This window comes from Nyctibius grandis, chromosome 8, assembly GCF_013368605.1.
Source record: "Nyctibius grandis isolate bNycGra1 chromosome 8, bNycGra1.pri, whole genome shotgun sequence".
Lineage (NCBI taxonomy): Eukaryota > Metazoa > Chordata > Aves > Nyctibiiformes > Nyctibiidae > Nyctibius > Nyctibius grandis.
This window is the reverse complement of record NC_090665.1, coordinates 47,579,178-47,600,700: the sequence shown is the minus strand read 5'-3', so window position 1 is coordinate 47,600,700 and position 21,523 is coordinate 47,579,178. Positions and strand designations below refer to the sequence as shown.

The window sequence follows — 21,523 nt, the reverse complement described above, 5'->3', positions numbered from 1 at the left end:
ACGCAGGAGCACGCACGAGGGGACTTCTCCGAGCCTCCCGAGGCGGTGAGCTGTGGTCACAGAATCACAGAGTGATTTGGGTTGGAAGGGATCTTAAAGATCATCTAGTTCCAACCCCCCTGCCACGGGCAGGGACACAGAATCACGGAATCACTCAGGTTGGAAGAGCCCTCTGGGATCATTGAGTCCAGCCATTGCCCTGACACCACCATGGCAACTAGACCATGGCACTAAGTGCCATGTCCAGGCTTTTCTTAAACACCTCCGGAGATGGTGACTCCACCACCTCCCTGGAGAGCCCATTCCAATGTCTAATGACCATTGCTGAGAAGAAATGCTTCCTAATGTCCAACCTGAACCTCCCCTGGCAAAGCTTGAGGCTGTGTCCTCTTGTCCTATCGCTAGTTGCCTGGGAGAAGAGGCCGACTCCCACTCCACTACAACCTCCCTTCAGGTAGTTGTAGGCTGCAACAAGGTCACCTCTGAGCCTCCTCTTCTCCAGGCTAAACACCCCCAGCTCCCTCAGCCATTCCTTGTAGGTCAGACCCTCCAGACCCTCCACCAGCTTGGTCGCCCTCCTCTAGACTCGCTCCAACACCTCAACATCTTTCTTGAAGTGCGGGGCCCAGAACTGGACACAGTATTCAAGGTCCGGCCTCACCAGTGCCGAGTACACCTTCCACTAGACCAGGTTGCTCCCAGCCCCGTCCAACCTGGCCTTGAACACTGCCAGGACGGGGGCAGCCACAGCTTCTCTGGTCCCTGGGGGACATCTCCTCCCCAGCCCAAGGGAAATCTCAACTCGCAACGTGGGGATGAACGGCTTCGCATCCTGACACCAACCCCCTGAGATGAGCGTTTGCTACCGCCGAGCCCCATTTTTCCCTGAAGTTCACTTATTTCTCCTTATATAATTAAATATTTATCAGATTACACTTTCATTTCTCTTTTTCCCTCATGACATTCCCTCTGCACACCACGATTTACCAGTCAGAAAAGAGAGAGAAATGCTCATAGCTAAATTTCCCCTATTTAAAACTGAGTATTTTTTATTTTTTATGCACAGTTTGTTTGTTTTTTTAAGGTTTTGGTGAGAAACCACCTCCTCCCTCCCATCAATCGCTGCTTTCAACAGCTCTTCACGGGTGGCTGCGTCTCTTTTAAATTCATTTCCTGTTAAAAAGAATAAACAGGCAACTGTTTAATGCTGTCGATTTAGCTTATTTAATAGAAATTGAAACCTGAATAGGGCTCAGTTGTAAGATAATCACTGCAGAACTCACCGAGCTGAGGAAAGCACCATATTAAGTAATTCTTTCAAAATGCAGAATATTTTTTAGCAAGATGATGAGCAGTTCCTCCTTCCCAAACACGTATTTGAGGAAGAGATGCTCATTTCCAAAAGGCAGCAGGTAGAGTTAGAGCCACTTAAAGCAGACAGCCATTTAATTGGGAAATTTGGCTGGAAACCACTTTCATGTGGTGAACTTAATAGGCTTTAAAATGAGTTTTACTGGGACGCCTGCGTGACCTCATGGCTGACTGCAGCAAAGACAAGTGGATGTTGATTTCTTGCGATGCTTGTTTGCAAAAGAAATGGAAACTAAGTGCACGCCTAATTTTCTCCTCTGAGGTTTCAACTCACCACGTCAGCGTGCGCTGCCGTATATTTGGCTTCGTACAAGCGAGAGTTTCAAAGACCTTCAGTAGAACCAGCAGCTCCCACATTAAAGCCTCGGCTTTTCTCTTAGACAAGACAAAACGTGTGCGCCTCACTTTGCTTGTAGGCACACGGGGAGAATCCGCCCCTCTGACTAAGCTTTTTGGGCTGCAAATGCATTTTAATCCCATATGTAAATCCGTGTTTAGGTGTGTAAGCTTACAGCCGTCTAAATGCTAATCAGCGTGAGCAAAGGGGCCGGTAATCCCCCAGGAATGTAGGATTCAGCCCAACGAGTGGTTAATTGCCGCATTCCAGGCGGATTAGAAGCGCAAGACTTCATTTTACCTGACAATATAGCTCAGGAACAGGTGCCACGGAAGGAACGCGGAAAGTGGTTTAATTACCAACGTAGAGGCCAGGCTCGGCGCTGGCACAGAAGGTGTAAGCTTCACTTTGAGCAATAAGATGACTCAACATCCAGGACAGAATCACAGAACCAACCAGGTTGGAAGAGACCTCTGGGATCATCGAGTCCAACCATTGCCCTGACACCACCATGGCAACTAGACCATAGCACTAAGTGCCATGTCCAGTCTTTTCTTAAACACCTCCAGAGATGGTGACTCCACCACCTCCCTGGGCAGCCCCTTCCAATGTCTTGGGACAGTGGCAGCAGCCCCAAGTTTTACCTCTGCTGGCTCTGGAGCTGCTGCTTTCCGACAGAGCCGCCACACTGGCAGCCAGGGTGGGACATCTGAACCCTGGCTGGCACAACGCGGCATGGAGGGTGTTTTGAAGGACGCCAAAGAAGGCAGGCAGCCCGTGCTGCCACCAGGCACCTCTCCCTGTCCCCTAGCTATGTCAGCCAAACCAAGGCGTTGGAGAGTGCCCACCTGAGGCACGTGCTACTGAAAAACAGGAGTGTTTGAACAACCAGTTGGTAGCAAGCCTAACCAAAATATAGGTTAAAAATCACCCTGGTCATAAGAAACTAGTCTACACAAACCTCCCACTAGGAACAACAACAAAGGAGCTACTGGGGGCTAGGTGGTGGAGTCACCATCTCTGGATGTGTTTAAGAAAAGACTGCACATGGCACTTAGTGCCCTGGTCTAGTTGCCATGGTAGTGTGAGGGCAATGGTTGGACTCGATGATCCCAGAGGGCTCTTCCAACCTGGTTGATTCTGTGATTCTATTTTTCAGCACAGATCAGATACAATTTACTGTAAAATTACACAACCTTCAATAACTCTTCTGTACCTTCCCCTCTATCCAGATTTTGGTTGGAGGCACACAGCTTTCCCTGCAATGTAGAGCAATCTATGGGCACCTTACCATTGAACCCTTGGGCTCACAGTAGAGAACAAAGAACATATCCCTGATGATCATTTGCAAAAAATATTTCCACCACTTCAACAAAACGTGACCCTGTCTTCTCCTGTGATCATGGGGTGGGTTCCTAGAGAAAAATTTACCCTGTAGATTTTAACCTACTAACTGTAGGTTAGTAAAGGTTGCCTGACAAGGATATTGTAAAAGGCCTGAAGACTGTCCGGTCGCCTTCTCTCTTGCATCTCCTGACTTTTGAGTGTTTGGCTTTGTGGCCTTAACTTGCTTTTTCAAGGCCACTTATTTATTTCTTACTTTTTGAAAAACCAAACAAAGCTGCCAAACAAGTAAGAAACACGCAGGCATCCTGTTTTGGGGAACCACCACCCTGACTTCTCTGCGGCTTTGGGACGTTCCCTGTGCGCAGCCCGGACCTGCCATGGGCACCTGGGTGACCATGGTGCCCATAGGCACCTGCCATGGGCACTTATCCCACTGCAGTGGGATAAGACATCCATTCTGTCAGGGCCTTCTTTCAGCAATGTGCTGTGAATTGGGAATCCTCTGCTCAACGACTACGTGCTTTTCTCCCTTTCCCACCAGTAAGCACAAGCCCCTTGACTTTCATCTTCTCCAACGTGTCCTGGATCACCAGAAAGTCCTGCTTCTTCCCTGGTGGGAATGTGTCAGCCTTGCCTTCAAGTACCCAGAACTACATATTCTCTTCATACTTAAGCACAGAAAACATATTTATGCTTAAACATAAAACATTATGACCACATGTTCGTAAAAAAACATTAACAAAATACAGACAAAAACATTTGGAAAAACCATCTGTGGCAGAACTCAACTATGGGAAATTTCAGTCAAAATAGTTAATGGTTGGCAAAGCTATAAGTAAATTAAAAGAGTGGCTGACAAATGACCCTGTTAGTGTGGCTAACAGCATCCTCCACCGTACACAGAATCACAGAATCAACCAGGTTGGAAGAGCCCTCTGGGATCATCGAGTCCAACCATTGCCCTGACACCACCATGGCAACTAGACCATGGCACTAAGTGCCATGTCCACGTTACGTTAGAAGCATTTCAAAGACCAGACTGACCCAGGAGCTGCAGGCCACCGCCTTGCAGTAAGGGCTAGAGGAAGCTAAGCAATTTGGCTTAAATACTTGGTGGTGCATAATTTACAAAATGAAGGGGAATGAGAAATATATCCCTTTTTTCACAATGTATACCCTTCCGAGAGCTCCAAATCACACATAATTACCACCTGCAAATGTATTTTCCTCCTCTATTAATTTAAAGCCTCAAAATTTCATCACAAAACAGATCGAGGCAAACTGACTGCCTGATGCTTGTTAATTTTGAGTTCAAATCCTAAGATCCACCAGACAAAATGTCAAGCAGTTCATAAACCAACAGAACTGCTTTGTCAGGGGGTTGGACTAGATGATCTCTAGAGGTCCCTTCCAACCCTTAACCATTCTGTGATGATTCTGTGATTCTGTGAACTCACATCTTGAAATATTTTTACCATGTGGAACATTTTACTGGTACAAGAAATGAACACAGCATTCTCCAGAAATCACAGAACCACACGTAATTAAATGTCAGATGATCACAAGGCAAACAAGTTTTATCTTAAATGCTCCCTCACCCGTTTCCTTGCTCATTTGGCCAAGTCAAGAAGAATTATTGAGATTTTTAAATCTGATTTCACATCTTTCTATATTTTTTCTGTCCACTTACCTTTATCCAATTCACTTGAGATGTTCCATGATGATGTAGGCATGAAATCAGCAACTGATGAATTTGCTCCTGGAATGGAAAAATAGAAAAACAAAAAAAAGATGCTGTTAAAATATTGATTCTGTATCATCAGGAGAATAAGAGACATTTATAAAGTCGCTGCCACAGTCATAAAATTATTCGAAGAACAGCAGCTATTAAAATGCACTCGATGCTCTGTGTTGGCAGGCTGAGACATATGGGCAGCAGATCCAGTGAAGTGGAAAAAGGCACAGGGCCAGCGCTGGAGCTTGTTTTGCAATGCTGTCACTGTGAGGCCTTGTGTTAATTAAGCAACCAATCTTGGAGATGGATTTGGCCCACCTTAAAATCCCTCCACGAGTTTTATAGAGGTAGAATGACTCTGCAGTGTTACAGCTAAGGAAAACACAAACGCTGCGAGGCTGCTGAACGTGTTATCTATTAACATTTACAAGCGATTTTAATCCTGCAAACCCATGAGCACAAGAAGAGACGGTTTATGCGCTGAAGTTAATAGGGCTACTGGTATGAAAAATCCTCCTATGGCTCATGTAAACACAGGCTGGGAAGACTGATCTGAACATCAGTAGCATTTTCTCATTGCTATGATACTTTTCTTCCTTTTCAAGAAGAAGTCGAACGGTGACTTTAGTCTTTCCTGATATTTTTACCTTTTATTTAACATGCAGGGAGTCGTACAGAGGACGGCATTAAGGGAACTGCCAGCACACCTCCAGCCTCAGCTGCAGGTCATGGTAAAAGACCTGCCTGTATCTGAACATCGATGATTTCCTCAAACACCCATACGAGGTTGGAAGAGCCCTCTGGGATCATCGAGTCCAACCATTGCCCTGACACCACCATGGCAACTAGACCATGGCACTAAGTGCCATGTCCAGGCTTTTCTTAAACCCCTCCAGAGATGGTGACTCCACCACCTCCCTGGGCAGCCCCTTCCAATGGCTAATGACCCTCTCTGAGAAGAAATTCTTCCTAATGTCCAACCTGATCCCAGATGAGAATGGGAACGTTTTGAAGTGTATGATTTTTATTTTGACACCATCCCTTTAGCTTGTTCCCAGACATCTTTTAACTAGAAAGCAATTTCACTCATAAAACCACGGCAGTGCAATGATATGCAAAGAGGTTCTCTGTTTATTTGACCAGTTAGCAACTATTCTGTATCATTAAAAAACTCATGAGAAAATTGTAAACACAAAGTCATACAAATGCACGAAGCTGTTAAGTTCAGATACAGCCACTACACGTTTTATAAATATCGTCTTTCTTAAAAGCCCACCTGGTAGCAGTGCTTATTTAAGACTCTGTCAAATATTTCCAATGTAAACACGGAATTTGAAGGCATTATAACTCACCTACAAACACGGCCCCTGGCCTGCGCAGATACGCAGGGCAGAAACCCGCTGACAGAGACAGATCCTGAGCCCATGTCAAATGGCATCACTATGAAGTCAGCAGTGACCCCAGTTTACACAAGCCGAGATCTTGGCCCACTGGGTCCATCCTTCTTCCTTCTTTACTTTTTAACAGTTGACCTTCTTACCTAATCCAAACGTTAGGGACCACTTGGCTGCAAAAGACCTGCAAGGTTTAAGGAAAACAAAATGGATCCAATGCTAATATCACCTTCCTGGTGGCCACGATCACCCAGGCAGCAGGACACTGTGGTTGGTGGATTTTCTCTGAGGATAAAGCTGAGATAGCTTTATCTGCTTCTCCCGGGTAACCAGTGATAGGAGGAGAGGAAATGGCCTCAAGTTACTCCAGGGGAGGTTCAGGCTGGATCTTAGGAAGAATTTCTTCACGGAAAAGAGTCAATAGGCATTGGAACACGCTGCCCAGGGAGGTGGTGGAGTCACCATCCCTGGAGGTGTTCAAAAAATGTCTAGATGTGGCACTTCAGGACATGGTTTAGAGGGCATGGTGGCATTGGGTCGATGGTTGGACTTGATCTTTTAGGTCTTTTCCAACCTTAACAATTCTATGATATGGGGTAGGTGACAAATAGCCAGTGGGCCAAACACTGACCAGGACCTGGTCGGTGTCAGGCTAGTACCGGAGGCTGGGATGTTTGATCTCCTACTCCTCCCCTGGGCCCTTGCCCTTCCACCCCTCCTACCCAAAAGATGGGGCAGCTCCTGTAGGTTTGTGATGAAACCCCTCCGAGACAAGGATCTGAGGTGCCGTTGCTTCTCACACCTCCTGTTGAGACCAAAGAGGTTCACCCCTCATGTCCACAGGGCACCACTCAAACCCACGGGCCATCGGTCGTGTCATTCACACTGCTCACACATTCAAGTTTTACACTCGACAGTACATTTTCTGTAGGTAACATTACTTTTGTGCACCTGGAAATATTCTAGTATTCAGAGCCCACAAATGAACCGTATTCTGCAAACAGCTAACACACATTAAACAAAATGAAAGAAAAAGTACTGACAATACCACAACCAAATACAATATTTTGCTATTTAAAACTCCAGAGTGCTCATATCAATGTTTTCTTAAACAGGCTTTGAAAACATGACCGTAAATCTCACAGAGCAGACGTCCATCACCTGATCTACAGAAGAAACCACATCAGAAGACCAAACTTTAGAGGGAGACTTCAGAGGGGACTTTAGTTTCCCAGTAAGTAAAACAACTATCTTTGAGAGAGTCCTCCAGGCTGGTAACTGGTAATTTTCTGATATTTCTGAATTAAAGCTCCAATCTGAGAGCAACGTATTACTGTGCCCTTAGTAAACAATTTGTTTGACTGAAAGGAACACGCAGAGCAGCCACACAGCACAGGAACACAGCACCGATTCAAAGTTAATGCAGACAACAAAAGTATTCCAGAAAAGAAGTCCACAAGACGTGCATTAATTTAATTTCTAGCTGTGATGACTTTGGATTGCTGTGCGTGGAAGTGAGAGCAGTGATACCTCTCCTTGGAAAACCTACTTTATAACCTTCAGGCCAAACCCGAAGCATGTTCTGTCAGAAGGTGAGCTCCCAGCCAGCCCACGGAGAGAGATGAGTCAGGGATGGGAGGAGGATCAAAGCCGCCTCTGAGCAAACATGGTCCTCCCCTCGAACCTTCTGCTCCTGCCCAATCCGCCTCGCTCAGTAACTCCCCTCCAGGAGGAAAATGGGTTTAAAAAAACAGACTGGGAATGGGTCCCTTTTGGGACCCACCATGTGCTAGGGGGTCAGAGAGCTGGAGCACTAAGAAGGTCACACCAAATGCAAGACACCTACAGCTATTCCACCCACAGAATCACAGAATCAATCAGGTTGGAAGAGCCCTCTGGGATCATCGAGTCCAACCATTGCCCTGACACCACCATGGCAACTAGACCAGGGCACTAAGTGCCATGGCCAGGCTTTTCTTAAACCTCTCCAGAGATGGTGACTCCACCACCTCCCTGGGCAGCCACTTCCAATGGCTAATGACCCTTGCTGACAAGAAATGCTTCCTAATGGCCAACCTGACCCTCCCCTGGCAAAGCTTGAGGCTGTGTCCTCTTGTCCTATCGCTAGTTGCCTGGGAGAAGAGGCCAACTCCCACTCCACTACAACCTCCCTTCAGGTAGTTGTAGACTGCAATAAGGCCTCCTCTTCTCCAGGTTGAACACCCCCAGCTCCCTCAGCCGTTCCTCGTAGGTCAGACCCTCCAGACCCTTCACCAGCTTGGTCGCCCTCCTCTGCACTCGCTCCAACACCTCAAGTCCTCGAGTCAACGGGGTGGAGACCATCTCCACTCAGCATCCACCACTCCACTTGACAACAGCCCATCCACTTGCTTTACACAACCTTTAAACTCCCACTAACCAACTGCTCCCTTTATTCTGTAAATCCCACATACGGGATTTACACACAGCGAGTTGCACTCGGGGCACTGGAGCAGGCTTGCCCATTTGCTGTCACCATTAAAAAAAAAAAAAAGAAAAAAATCTGCTTAATATTGCAACTGGATTTCAAATGAGGAGTTTAAAAATCAACCCTGAACTGTTAAAAATGGTCTCTTATGCCCTAGTTTAACTATTTGAACAATAATCACAGAATCACAGAATCAAACAGGTTGGAAGAGACCTCCGGGATCATCGAGTCCAACCATTGCCCTAAGATTTGTTTTGGAAACAAGTCAACCTGAGAAATGTGATCAGCAGAGAGAACCATTATCCCGTTAAGATTTTATATATAGATGAAATCATTCCAGATGAATCACAGATGAATGATGAATCTTATTCTTAATACTGGAAAGATAAGTATCTGTTCAAATCTCTGTCACTGTTAAGAAAGGTTGGTCTTAGGTTAGTGAGAAATCACAACAGTCAATCACAATCCCTGTGAAAAACTAAGTAAAGCGTATTCAAATACACTCCCCACACAGAAGTTGGCTAATATCTGATTTTATTACCATATTGCCTAAGTGCAGAGTGAATTTCACACAAGTCAGTCCTTTTAAAGCCTTTGTGATTAAATAAACGTCAACAAGGTTTACAAAAATCTGCCTCTGAAGAAAAACTACAGAGCTAGTTCTTATCACAGGCACACACTACGGGCTCATTTTCTCACCAGGAGCAACCATCACTCAGTGCTCCAGTGTTTGTACTGTCACGGTTACAGACCCATCCGAAGGACGGGGCCGCCTCATTCCCTGGCCACAGAAGCAAAAAGGAGAAGATCCAGGCCCCGTGCCCAGGCTAATTAATATCTCTGTGCGACGCATTTGTAACGTGAAGTAAAGAGAATATAAGTCAAAACAGGAAGAAGGCAGATAACTAAGATGACACCAAACCCAGAAATGATTGAAGATTTTAATGGGGGATAAATCTGCTACATAGAAACAAAGCAGAGAGCAAAATAAGTCTAAAAATGTGGGTATTCTGCTTGCAAGGCCCTACGAGCACCACGAGGTCCGTACGGCTGCTAAGTGTAGGAACGTACCCATCCAGTAGAAGCGTTGCCTGGGGCAGGCTTTCTTCTCGGTGCAGAGATGAAAACCCCAGGTCTGGCAGGAACACATCTTTTTAAGGTGGAAAATACACCTAGTTGAAACATGCAAAAAAATACTTCAAAGTATCTTCACAGATCACAGAATCAATCAGGTTGGAAGGGACCTCTGGGATCATCGAGTCCAACCATTGCCCTCACACCACCATGGCAACTAGACCAGGGCACTAAGTGCCATGTCCAGGCTTTTCTTAAACCCCTCCAGAGATGGTGACTCCACCACCTCCCTGGGCAGCCCCTTCCAATGGCTAATGACCCTTGCTGACAAGAAATGCTTCCTAATGGCCAACCTGAACCTCCCCTGGCCAAGCTTGAGGCTGTGTCCTCTTGTCCTATCACTAGTTGCCTGGGAGAAGAGGCCGACTCCCACTTCACTACAACCTCCCTTCAGGTAGTTGTAGACTGCACTGAGGCCATCTCTGAGCCTCCTCTTCTCCAGGCTAAACACACTCAGCTCCCTCAGCCGTTCCTCGTAGGTCAGACCCTCCAGACCCTCCACCAGCTTGGTCGCCCTCTTACTTTACTTGGTCGCCTGTCTTACTTTATATCACACCAGTGGGTCATTCTATGCCCTAATTACGTATATAATTGGGAGTAATTTTTTCTGATAGAAACATGAACATGACTGCAACGTAGGCAATTCAGATCTCACTGTGTAATACCCAAACCAGCAAAATCAGCAAGGAGATATTCAGAGTAACCAAGGAGTTAGAAGTCTGAGTAATAAGATAAACTATACAAAATGAATGTTTAAAATAAATGAAAAAAGCAGCTTTCCATTTGTGAATCTCTTTCTGGAGCTGCGTAGAAAGCCTACCCCGAGTGAGATTTGTTATCCTATGAAGGAATTTGCCTAAGGAAGTGATAAAACCCCAATTTCACAAGACACTAAAAACAAGATTGGGCAAGACATTACTGCAGACACAAAGGAGGAGCTATCCCACGCTGTCAGGAGGGTCAAGACAGGATAACTTAACAGAAGATTTGGGCACAACTATTTCGGCCAAGTCACCAATCAACATTTTATAGCAGCAGATCTACTAGAAACATCAACGCCCCTTAAAGAGGTGAATCAAAATCTTCAGAACATAGACTCTTCAGCTGTCCTACTTGGATATAATACTGGGAAAACAGGAATCACAGATAAAGTTATACAGACTGAGAGCAAAACCTAATTATACTAAGTGCTCAGTATTTTTTGCTTTTCTGCACATTCCAGACCGACGCTTCATCTTTCTCGCTGTCTAGTTCCTACCTGACTGATCTCTTCCAGGATCTTCCCACAGATATGCCTCACGGCTGTTTTTCTTCTCACTCCTATCTCCCTCATCTTCCTTTTTTTGCCTTTTGCGTTTTCTGTTTCACTGATCCTTTGTAAGTTCCCCACACATTTTCATCTGATCTCCCAAGATGTTACGTTTTGCAATCAGCCAGTTACCAGCCTATCCACAGCCCACCCTGGAGGTGCTCAAGGAAATCTAGACATACTTTCTGCAGACTGTAATGGAGACAACCTATTATTTACCAATTTTCTTGTCTGTTTAAAAATTGGCACCGTCCCAAAATCTCCATAATATATACCTCAAATTTTGCTTCTATCTCTAATGTGAGAAAGGATTTTATTTTCATGACATCAGTATCTCTGCGTGTCAGTAGACACGTCTGCATTATACAATTCTTGCGTTTCAAAAGGAGGAAGGAACCATAAATACTTCAATCAGTTGAACAAGGCAAAACTGCATGAAGACAGGAAACTTGAGAGCATTTCTGCTCTTCAAGTAAGGTAGGTGTCTCTCAAGAATATACTGCCTTTAACAGTATGCAATACCATAGGTCAACGGCAAACCTTCCATTGAGTAGTTATGAATATAGCAATTTCAGTACACAATGATGTGTAAAAGATATGGTATATATAGTCTACAGGAAACAGTCCACGGTAAAAATGTATTGGTGCAAAGGGACTCAACCTTCCACGTGCAGGTGAGCTGCTGGCCTTTGTACTGTCATTTTAAATATTTCGAAAGAAAAGAGACTACAAATTATACCCAATAAAAACTGCTGGAGAAGAGTCCTTAACTAAAGATCTATCTGGTAAGCAAGATGAAACGCTGCATGATGGCATTTCTCCTTCATATGCTGAATAGTCACAGAATCAATGAGGTTGGAAGAGCCCTCTGGGATCATCGAGTCCAACCATTGCCCTGACACCACCATGGCAACTAGACCATGGCACTAAGTGCCATGTCCAGGCTTTTCTTAAACACCTCCAGAGATGGTGACTCCACCACCTCCCTGGGCAGCCCCTTCCAGTGTCTAATGACCTTGCTGAGAAGAAATGCTTCCTAATGGCCAACCTGAACCTCCCCTGGTGAAGCTTGAGGCTGTGTCCTCTTGTCCTATCACTAGCTGCCTGGGAGAAGAGGCCGACTCCCACTCCACTACAACCTCCCTTCAGGTAGTTGTAGACTGCACTAAGGTCACCTCTGAGCCTCCTCTTCTCCAGGCTAAACACCCCCAGCTCCCTCAGCTGTTCCTCGTAGGTCAGACCCTCCAGACCCTTCACCAGCTTGGTCGCCCTCCTCTAGAGTCGCTCCAACACCTCAACATCTTTCTTGAAGTGCGGGGCCCAGAACTGGACACAGGATTCAAGTTAGCTTTACGCCACCTGGATACTCTATGGCTGAAAAAGCAAAGGCAAAGCTTGTTCTGCCAAAAACCTTGCATAGGCAGATCTGAGGGATAGAGTTTACAACTGTTGTCATTGCTGTGTCAGAAAACGCACTTTCTGCTGGCAAAGGACCCACTGGAGCTCTTCAGGCTTCTCCATGCAGATAGGAGCAGAGATGACATTGCATGATGCTAATAACTTTCAACTGGTTAATTTTGTTCACGCTCTTAGAATGTAAAACCCTCAAGCACGTCTATCTGTTATTTATCTGTAGTACATCATTATTGATAGCCTAGGGTAGGTTAATAATTGGCATTAGATAAGGAAATTTTCAACACCAATGAACAATTCAAGCTCTGTGGATTTCAAATAGACAATACATTAATTTTCCGCTTCAAAAGTAAGACGTGCAGCAGGATGATTTAATTTAGTGCAGGACTGGAAATTGTTAGGAACTTCATTTATGCCACAGTCTATTCCATCTATCAGAGCACCTCATCACTGCTGCTGGCACTTTCATCAGCACGTACGCAGTGAATAACCTCTCTGCCTGGGAGTCCTTCTGAATACCTCAAGCTCCCGAGGGCTAGAGATAAATTGAAGGATTAGCCCATTTCTGATGCATCATCAGAAAGAATCCCAGTGCCCTATTTCTGATTAGAGGGCAGGAAGCCAAGAGCGCTGCATGCACCTGACACCTCTGCTTACATCTCCTGTCAGACCCGCTCTCTTTGACGAGGACAAACCAGGAAAGCTTTTGGCTCAAAGGCAGGCAGTCACTGGGGTTTCCTGGACTTACAGGACCCCAGTAATGCTCACCCCAAAAAGCCTACTGGGGAGATTAAAGCTTATTCTCAAACACACCGTTCTTAAGATTTGATCTGGAATATCAACGGGCAACGTCATCAGAAAATTACGCAATTGCTACGTACTCAATACTTGCAAACTCCTAAAGAACCTTTAGGTCTTGTAGTCTAATGACCTCCACAAGTCAGGGCTGACTGCAGTATTTTTAGTAACTTTGGCTAAGGTCGTATCAGTTAAAAACTGCTTTCTCCCATGGGATCAGAGCCATCTCTTGGAAGAAGATGTTTTTAAGAGGTCTTTTTTATATGCTAATACTTTAATCCTAAATTTCTAATTACTGAACTACAATTCCTTTTGATTGCAGCTATTAATTACAGATTATCATTAATGTTACATGGATTTAGAAGTCACTGTGGAATCTGGGTGCACTTTACATTGCTCTAAATTGGGTCGTTAACAGTTCCACTTAAGAAGAGCAAAACACTGCACCCTGGAGCAACCCACAGCTTTAATGACAGGGAATGAAGAAAAGAAATGGCCAGTTGGCCGGATGCCAGCATTTCATAGCTCACAGTTGAGTCTTTGTGCCTATGAACTGTAGAAATGTGGCTACAATGGCACTTCAACACACGTCAACCAGACGTGAACCTGAGGCGCGTGAGCCGAGCACAGAAAACGCTCTGCCCGGCGTTCCTGGGATCGGCACTGCTCAGGTGGACCGGGCATGATCCTGCACTGCACAAACTCATGGGACCTCTACCTTTTTCTAGGAATAATTATTTGTACTTTGCTCAATCAGAAACACAAGGGATGTGGAAGCCAGATCTTGGAGGAACGCATCGTTTTCTTGCCCATAAAGGCAGCTTTTATTGGACACGGACATGCGAGAGTCTGGTTATTCTTCAGTAGTAATAACCCTGGAAGGGAGCACAGCACAGCTGTTTGTCCTGCAAACGTACAGAGGTTGGGAATTTGCATAATAAATGCACATCTTCCATCTCTCCAGACCTACCTGGAACAGGCTGCCCAGAGAGGTTGTGGAGTCTCCTTCTCTGGAGACATTCAAAACCCGCCTGGACACGTTCCTGTGTGATATGGTCTAGGTAATCCTGCTCCGGCAGGGGGATTGGACTAGATGATCTTTCGAGGTCCCTTCCAATCCCTAACATTCTGTGATTCTGTGATTTTTTTCCATGCCCTGAGCTATTCTCTTCTGAGCACCTCAACTTGCTGAAAGACAGAAGAGAAAGTGGAAGTGGGAATGGCACAAAGGGAACTGGATAATGCAACAGAAGAAAGAAAAAAACTAACAGCGGCAGCAAGAAATTACAGAATGGCCAGTCTAGAATGTGACAAGAAAGAGAGGAGTCACAAAAACCCACCACAATATCAAGAGGGCAGGGAGATGGAGAAGGATGTCCCGGGGCAGTGCTTGGTGAAGACATTTCAACACCATGAATGGTGAGGAAGGGTCTAGGGAGGAATGGAACGAGGCAACGTTCTCTGTAAGGTCCTTTCTGGGGGCAACACTGCAGTAGCAACATCTGGGTGCATGAGATGGGGACCTCCTTAACAACCCCACTCAAAATGTCCTGAATCTAAAGAGCACCAAGATCCCTCCAAGCAGAGAAAAGAGGCTCTCCTGCAAAGACTAGACGTCACTCTGATGATCCCTATCACCCAGCCCACACCTACTATGGAAGCTCGCTTTCCTGAAGGCATCAATGCCATCCACAAGCATTTCTGGAGGCTCGCCCCTCTAACTGCCACAACATCCACACAGGTTCCCATTTATTTATCTCACAAAACAGCAGCCTGAGCAGCACCCACAACTGCACGGTTGGGATCGAAGCGTTCGCAGATGAAGGATGAAGTGCATGGACAAGGCTTTGCACTACACCTGCTCGCTTGTCCCTGGCTTCCATCAGTGCCGCTGCACTAAATCCACTCGCAAAAGCTTTAAAGGCAGCAAACCCAGCCAAGCATGGGGAGGGCAAACAAGAAATCATTTACATCCACCATAAATCGCAGCGCACCGTAACTCCTTGCACCTCAGCACTTGAGGGCCAGAAATGATTGAACAGGATAAGGCTACCAGCAATCTACAATTAAACCCTTATAACTTGTGAAGAAAATTACAGTAGAAATCTGCCATGTGCAAATTCATTATTATTTTTTGGAGCTCGATAATTATTTTGGTTGCAGTGAGGAAAAACGTACCCATGTCAGCTCGTGAATTAATGAACGGCCCTGAAACAATTACTTCTTAAATACACAGAAGTCTCCCTAGTGTAAACACGCTCCATTTTATACCGTATCCCCTTGGTACGAGGCATACACTGCAACATGACTTATTGGCTGCGTATGATGAACCAGTAAATGTTGCACGTTTGACGGCCTCAGCCTCATGCCTGGGATTTTACACGGGTTGATGTTGATTAATGTACAAACTGCCAAATTTATAAAGAGGTTGAAACACAAGGATACACTGTGAAACGTATGCTAATAGAGCACAATTTATATAAAAAGGGGGGAATGTAAATATTTAACTGATGCCAGAGCTGGATGCTTTGGCCAAGTCAGGACTGAGCTACATTGATTGTTCAAGAGGAACTTACACCCTGGTCTAAACCCACACAAGCTTGATCTTCAAGCCTGTACATTTTAGAAGGCAGATTTAAAACTTAATTTCTTCTGCTAAAAGGCTGGTTTTTAAAATTTTCCTTGAAGTCAACCAGACAACACTTGTGAGTAAGAGCTGATCAGCATGCGTGTGGAGAACTGGGCTTAGCTCAGCCTCAGCCAGGAGCACCAAGAGGCAGGATCCTGACCCAGACCCCGCAGGCACAGCATCCTCAAGAGACCAAACCCAAACCAAGACCCTCCAGCTAATTTGCGTTTATTAGCAGCCTCAAGAGAGGGCAAAGCCTCTTGGAGGTGAAGACTGAACTCCCTTTTCATGGCTCCAGGTTGGGTTTCAGACACAACAGTGATACGACACAGGCACGTCTGTCCTTGTTCCGCCCTCGTGGGACTCCAGATCAGGGCTGACCACACGCTACCTTACAAAAGCAATTACATAGGCAATCAGTCTGCACAAAAGGTTTACATCAATGCTTTGGAGGTTTCTTTTTAATCCTTTCATTGCTGGAATGAGTTAATGTACTGATTTAGCCACAGTTACAACTTATTTACTACAGGAAAGTTTCCTGAACCCAAGGTTCGTCAGGAGCTCCTGGATTCAGACACTCTCTAACATTAAGAAAAATTAAATCCAAACTTAACAATAGGACCAAATTTATTTTCATTTCTACTTTTTGAGGGATCTTCAAATTGTTTCATCAGTGGCTTAAGCACACTCTTGTACTAGATTCCCCATGATTTCAACAGATGCAGAATGATGCAAACTTCCAGGGGCTACTGAACCCCCCATCACGGGCACACAGACCTCAGCACTGGCACCAAAACCACAGGTCTGATGAAGTCAACGGTTGGACTTGATGATCACAGAGGTCTCTTCCAACCTGACTGATTCTGTGATTCTGATTCTGTGAGGTCAATCTCCCGAACCCTTAAAGTATGCAGCAATCCTCACGCACTTTCTCAAGCACAGTCAGGACTAAGGAAAAGAGCCACTTCTAAACAACACAGCTAAGACTTAACAAGCCTCCGTCTTAATTGCACCCAGAAGTACAAATGTCTGTAGTCTTCATGACCCCGTAATGGCTTTGCCACAAAAACAAACCCCTAGTCTCTAAAAGTTAATAGCCTGTACAATAGGAAATCAACAGGAGCAGGGCAAAGTTGGCTTGTTCAGTCTTAACTGCTTTTGCAGCCGCTGAAGCCTCGTGGAAGGATAAACCATGGATGATTTTTTTATTAGCTCAACAAAAAAGCAGCGAGGCATTTGATGTAACGCTACTGCAGATCTACAGAGATTAAGTTTCAAAGCCGTGGCAACTGCCATACTTTGAGAACTAGTTCGCTTGGAAATGGATACAGGCTTTCTCTGAAAGGGAAGGCAGTCCAAATAAACACGCTGAGCACAGTACATCCAGACGACGTTCCAGTGGACCAACCGCTTGCCTAGTAGCTACAAACCACACAGCTGCGCAAAGGGTTTCAGTGCTGTTCCTCATTTCTTGTTCTTCAGGCCAAAGGGCTGCAGTAATATCAAGCTCAGCAGGTGACAGAGCGAGTGTCTGCCAAAGTAAGCCCGAGCGCACAGATTCTGTTGAGTTCAAATGAGCACATACTTGTTACAGGGCTAAATTTGGCTAGCGGGTTCATTAACATTAGTCAGCTCTGATAGCATCCAGACACACTCGAAATATTTTGTACAGACTATTTACAAGCAAAGCAAAACACAGCTTCTCCTTGAAAGCTTCGAAGCAAACATGCCATGGGAAAATGGAAGGGTAGAACGTCCCGTCCCGTAGAGCCTTCTCATTAGTTTCATACCTAATATTTACAGACTGCTCCTCCAATTTTTCTCCACTCATCTGTAATTAGTTCCCAAACCACTCCTTATGGTCAAGCCAAATTTTTCTGCTGTTGAATTTTTGAAATCTCCTAAAGGTCATTCACAGGTCTCTTCCTCACTACGCCAGGAGCTACACCCTGTGTTTCTTCCCACCTCTCAGCTCTGACCATCTTGTACAGAACTCCATTTTATCAAAACAAAGCAAAGTCTTGATGCTACCAAAGGGGCTTCTAAATGAATGTTGGAGAGAGACCATGCACAACTGCAGTTTTGGTCCCTTGAGAGGTGGTTGCAGTTTTGGGAGGAGGGTTCTCCTCTGGAGAAGAGGAGGCTCAGAGGTGACCTTAGTGCAGTCTACAACTACCTGAAGGGAGGTTGTAGCAGAGTGGGAGTCGGCCTCTTCTCCCAGGCAACTAGCGATAGGACAAGAGGACACAGCCTCAAGCTTCGCCAGGGGAGGTTCAGGTTGGCCATTAGGAAGAATTTCTTCTCAGCAAGGGTCATTAGCCATTGGAAGGGGCTGCCCAGGGAGGTGGTGGAGTCACCATCTCTGGAGGGGTTTAACAAAAGACTGGACATGGCACTTAGTGCCCTGGTCTCGTTGACGTGGTGGTGTCAGGGCAATGGTTGGACTCGATGATCCCAGAGGGCTCTTCCAACCTCATTGATTCTGTGATTCTGTGGTTCCTGCCTGAGAGATACAGAGCATTGATTGCACGATGCCTAAACACTCCATCAGTGATATGAGAAAGATGTTGGAAACACTTATTATTCTGGCAGATTGCCTTATCTTTTTTTGTGATTCTGTTCAAATATTACAATCAACCATCTGTTTAGTTTAAATTAAAATGTTGAAATAATCAAACTCCTTACCCTGTGGCTGTACAAGACTAAAAACTTTCCATTATTTAATACACGGATGCTCAAGGAATATTTGAACCTAATCCAGAATTTACTGAGATACTCAGAAAATCCAGCATCAATTAAAGATTTTGGATGCTGTCTCAGGTTTGTGCGTGTCTTTAATCCTCCTGAAACACCGCACTGCTAAGATGTGTATTTTCTTACCCAGATTCCCAAGTTAATTGACTGTGACAGTGGGTTCGTGTGCTGCTGTTAGTCACACTGTTTACATAAGGCCAGGGATAACAGATTATAGCATTACAATAATCTTTTAAAAATTTAGCTATTAAAGGCTGAGAAGGAGTGTAGAGAAGAGCTTTTCCTGTGGGTTACCTGATTTGATAACGACATTATATCTGGTGATCTCAGTCCAGCTCCCTGCAGCCAAACACCCCTGTCACAGAAAGGACAACTAGCAGACGTAGTAACCATCTTGGCGAGTCCAAGAGCCAAAGGACTGAATTTCTCTCTCCCAGCGAGTGATCTCTCAGTGCCAGTACTCTTCTGGGATATTAACAACCCAGCCTGAAGGGACCTGGAACTTCAGGTTAGCCCCAAGCTTGTGAATGGGGCAAATCTCACTATTCTCACAGGAAATCAGACTGAAAACGTTCTCAATTTACGACAAAGGCAGGATAAGACTGACCTGCAGTAGGAGGTATATTCACAAAAAGATGTGAATAGATCAGAACTGGATTCATCAGAGAGGGATATCCTGGGTGAAGTGATCAATGACTTCTGCCACATTGAGGGCCACCGAGACGGTACGAAGAAACATCCTATCTCTCTGCAAACATACACAAACCGTAAATATCAATCACGTGAAAGTGTCTTTTTTCACCACATTTCTCAGCAAATCGTGTCTTGTTTGAAATGCCTGGGCTCGGTATGCCGAGGGGGAGCTCTCAGAAGATGTGGTTCTCTCCAAACCACAGAGCAAATCATGCCCTGTGATTTTGGTTTCCTTGCATTACTGGCTTAAAGCTTTGAGACCATTTAATACACATACACGCACGTACCTACATGCACAGACACACACGCGTGCAAACACAGCCAAGCAGATACTGGTTTTGGATTCAGATACAAAATCCTGCACACGCAGCATCCCATCACTGACAGCACATCCCAAACATCTCACCTGTGGTGAATTTCACTGCAGAAATCACAGCAGTGTTCACTGAGAAGCATTTCTTGCGGTGACTGACATGATCTTTTTCTGCCTCAGGCTTTCTGTTTTAACAAACTGAACCACTCGCTGACGTACCAGGCAGCGGCACACACAGCTCTAGACACGGGCTTTAAATGCAGCCTGGGGAAGGTACCCATCCAAATGCCTTGGACACTATCTGGGGCGAGGTGTTAAACCCCAACGTTCTCCAACACCAGGAATCCAGGAGCTACGGTGGGTGCAGACATGGAAAACAGATGCAACGTGAACCATCGGGTAAATACCAGCTCAAGTCATTCCCTGGTGAACTAAGCGGTTACGAAGTTCCACCAGACAATGAGGAACCCTGAGTCCTGCCAGGTGGGCAGAAGCTCTGACTACTAATAAACTGCATTTCAATTATGTGGCTGATGCAGACAAACAGGGTGGATATTTTTACTAATCAAAGCTTTGCTGCTGCTCCTTCAAGCTAAAATTCACAGAATCACAGAATCAACCAGGTTGGAAGAGCCCTCTGGGATCATCGAGTCCAACCATTGCCCTGACACCACCATGGCAACTAGACCAGGGCACTAAGTGCCATGGCCAGGCTTTTCTTAAACACCTCCAGAGATGGTGACTCCACCACCTCCCTGGGCAGCCCCTTCCAATGGCTAATGACCCTTGCTGAGAAGAAATGCTTCCTAATGTCCAACCTGAACCTCCCCTGGCGAAGCCTGAGGCTGTGTCCTCTTGTCCTATCGCTGGTTGCCCGGGAGAAGAGGCCGACTGCCACTCCGCTACACCCTCCCTTCAGGTAGAGGTTGAAATTCGTTGAAAACAAGGAGTTATTGCACCAAACTTTATCCACTTCTACCTGAGCCCTTCAACGACAGCGTTAGGCTGGAGTTTTAGTAACCTGCACTGTTGCATCCAAAGCAATGAATGCAATTGTTATTTCCACTGATGAGCAGAACCTCTGTTAAACCCCTTCCAGGATGGAATTAATTATTAAACACACTTGTGCATTTGTGTGCAGCTTTGTACTAACATAAAGCTGAAGCACAGGGATAGAAACGAGGACTGAGTTGTCTTGCAGTAAGGTGTGTGAATTCAAGAGACTAATCTAGACATTAGGCGACAGAGCTCCTCTCTGTGCAAGCCTGATGAAGAGCAAGGATGAGCAAAACCAGTCTTCTGTGATACCTGGACATTACACTTCCCAGCTTTGCCTTACAAGAAAGAAACCAAACTCCTCTGAACATTTTAGTGGGTTTGAACACGTAACAAGCTCACTTTAAAAACGGAATCAGAGAAGAGCCTGACACCCTTATATCCTTCCCATTTTGTATCAGCCCAAAGACAGACTCTTAATTCCCAGGCATGAGAGAAGACAGAGGTGGTGAACAGGATGAGGCATCTGTGCATCTTCCAGCTGACTCTTGCACGAGGTCTCCCGTTACAGCTAGAGACCTTTAAGTGTGTCAGGGGAAAAGAAAAGCTGTATCATAGAATCACACAGAATCACAGAATCAGCCAGGTTGGAAGAGACCTCTGGGATCATCGAGTCCAACCATTGCCCTGACACCACCATGGCAACTAGACCATGGCACTAAGTGCCATGTCCAGTCTTTTCATTGCATTTACACACTGTGCGGCACACACCGTGGCACCTTAAAGAGATTGCCAGTTTCTCAGAACCAAAAAGCTGATTTCTTTTTCTGGCA

At 45.5% G+C, this 21,523-nt stretch overlaps 1 protein-coding gene across 2 annotated transcripts in view; it reads right to left on the bottom strand.

Annotated features, from left to right (window-relative positions):
• The window catches only part of ROR1 (receptor tyrosine kinase like orphan receptor 1), a 195,927-nt gene that overhangs the window by 57,441 nt on the left and 116,963 nt on the right, over window positions 1-21,523 (bottom strand). For both annotated transcript variants that reach the window (XM_068406878.1, XM_068406877.1), the window contains exon 2: window positions 4,746-4,814. In XM_068406878.1, the coding sequence (XP_068262979.1) occupies window positions 4,746-4,788 (43 nt within the window). In that variant the 5' untranslated portion in view covers window positions 4,789-4,814. The remainder of the gene's footprint in view (window positions 1-4,745; window positions 4,815-21,523) is intronic.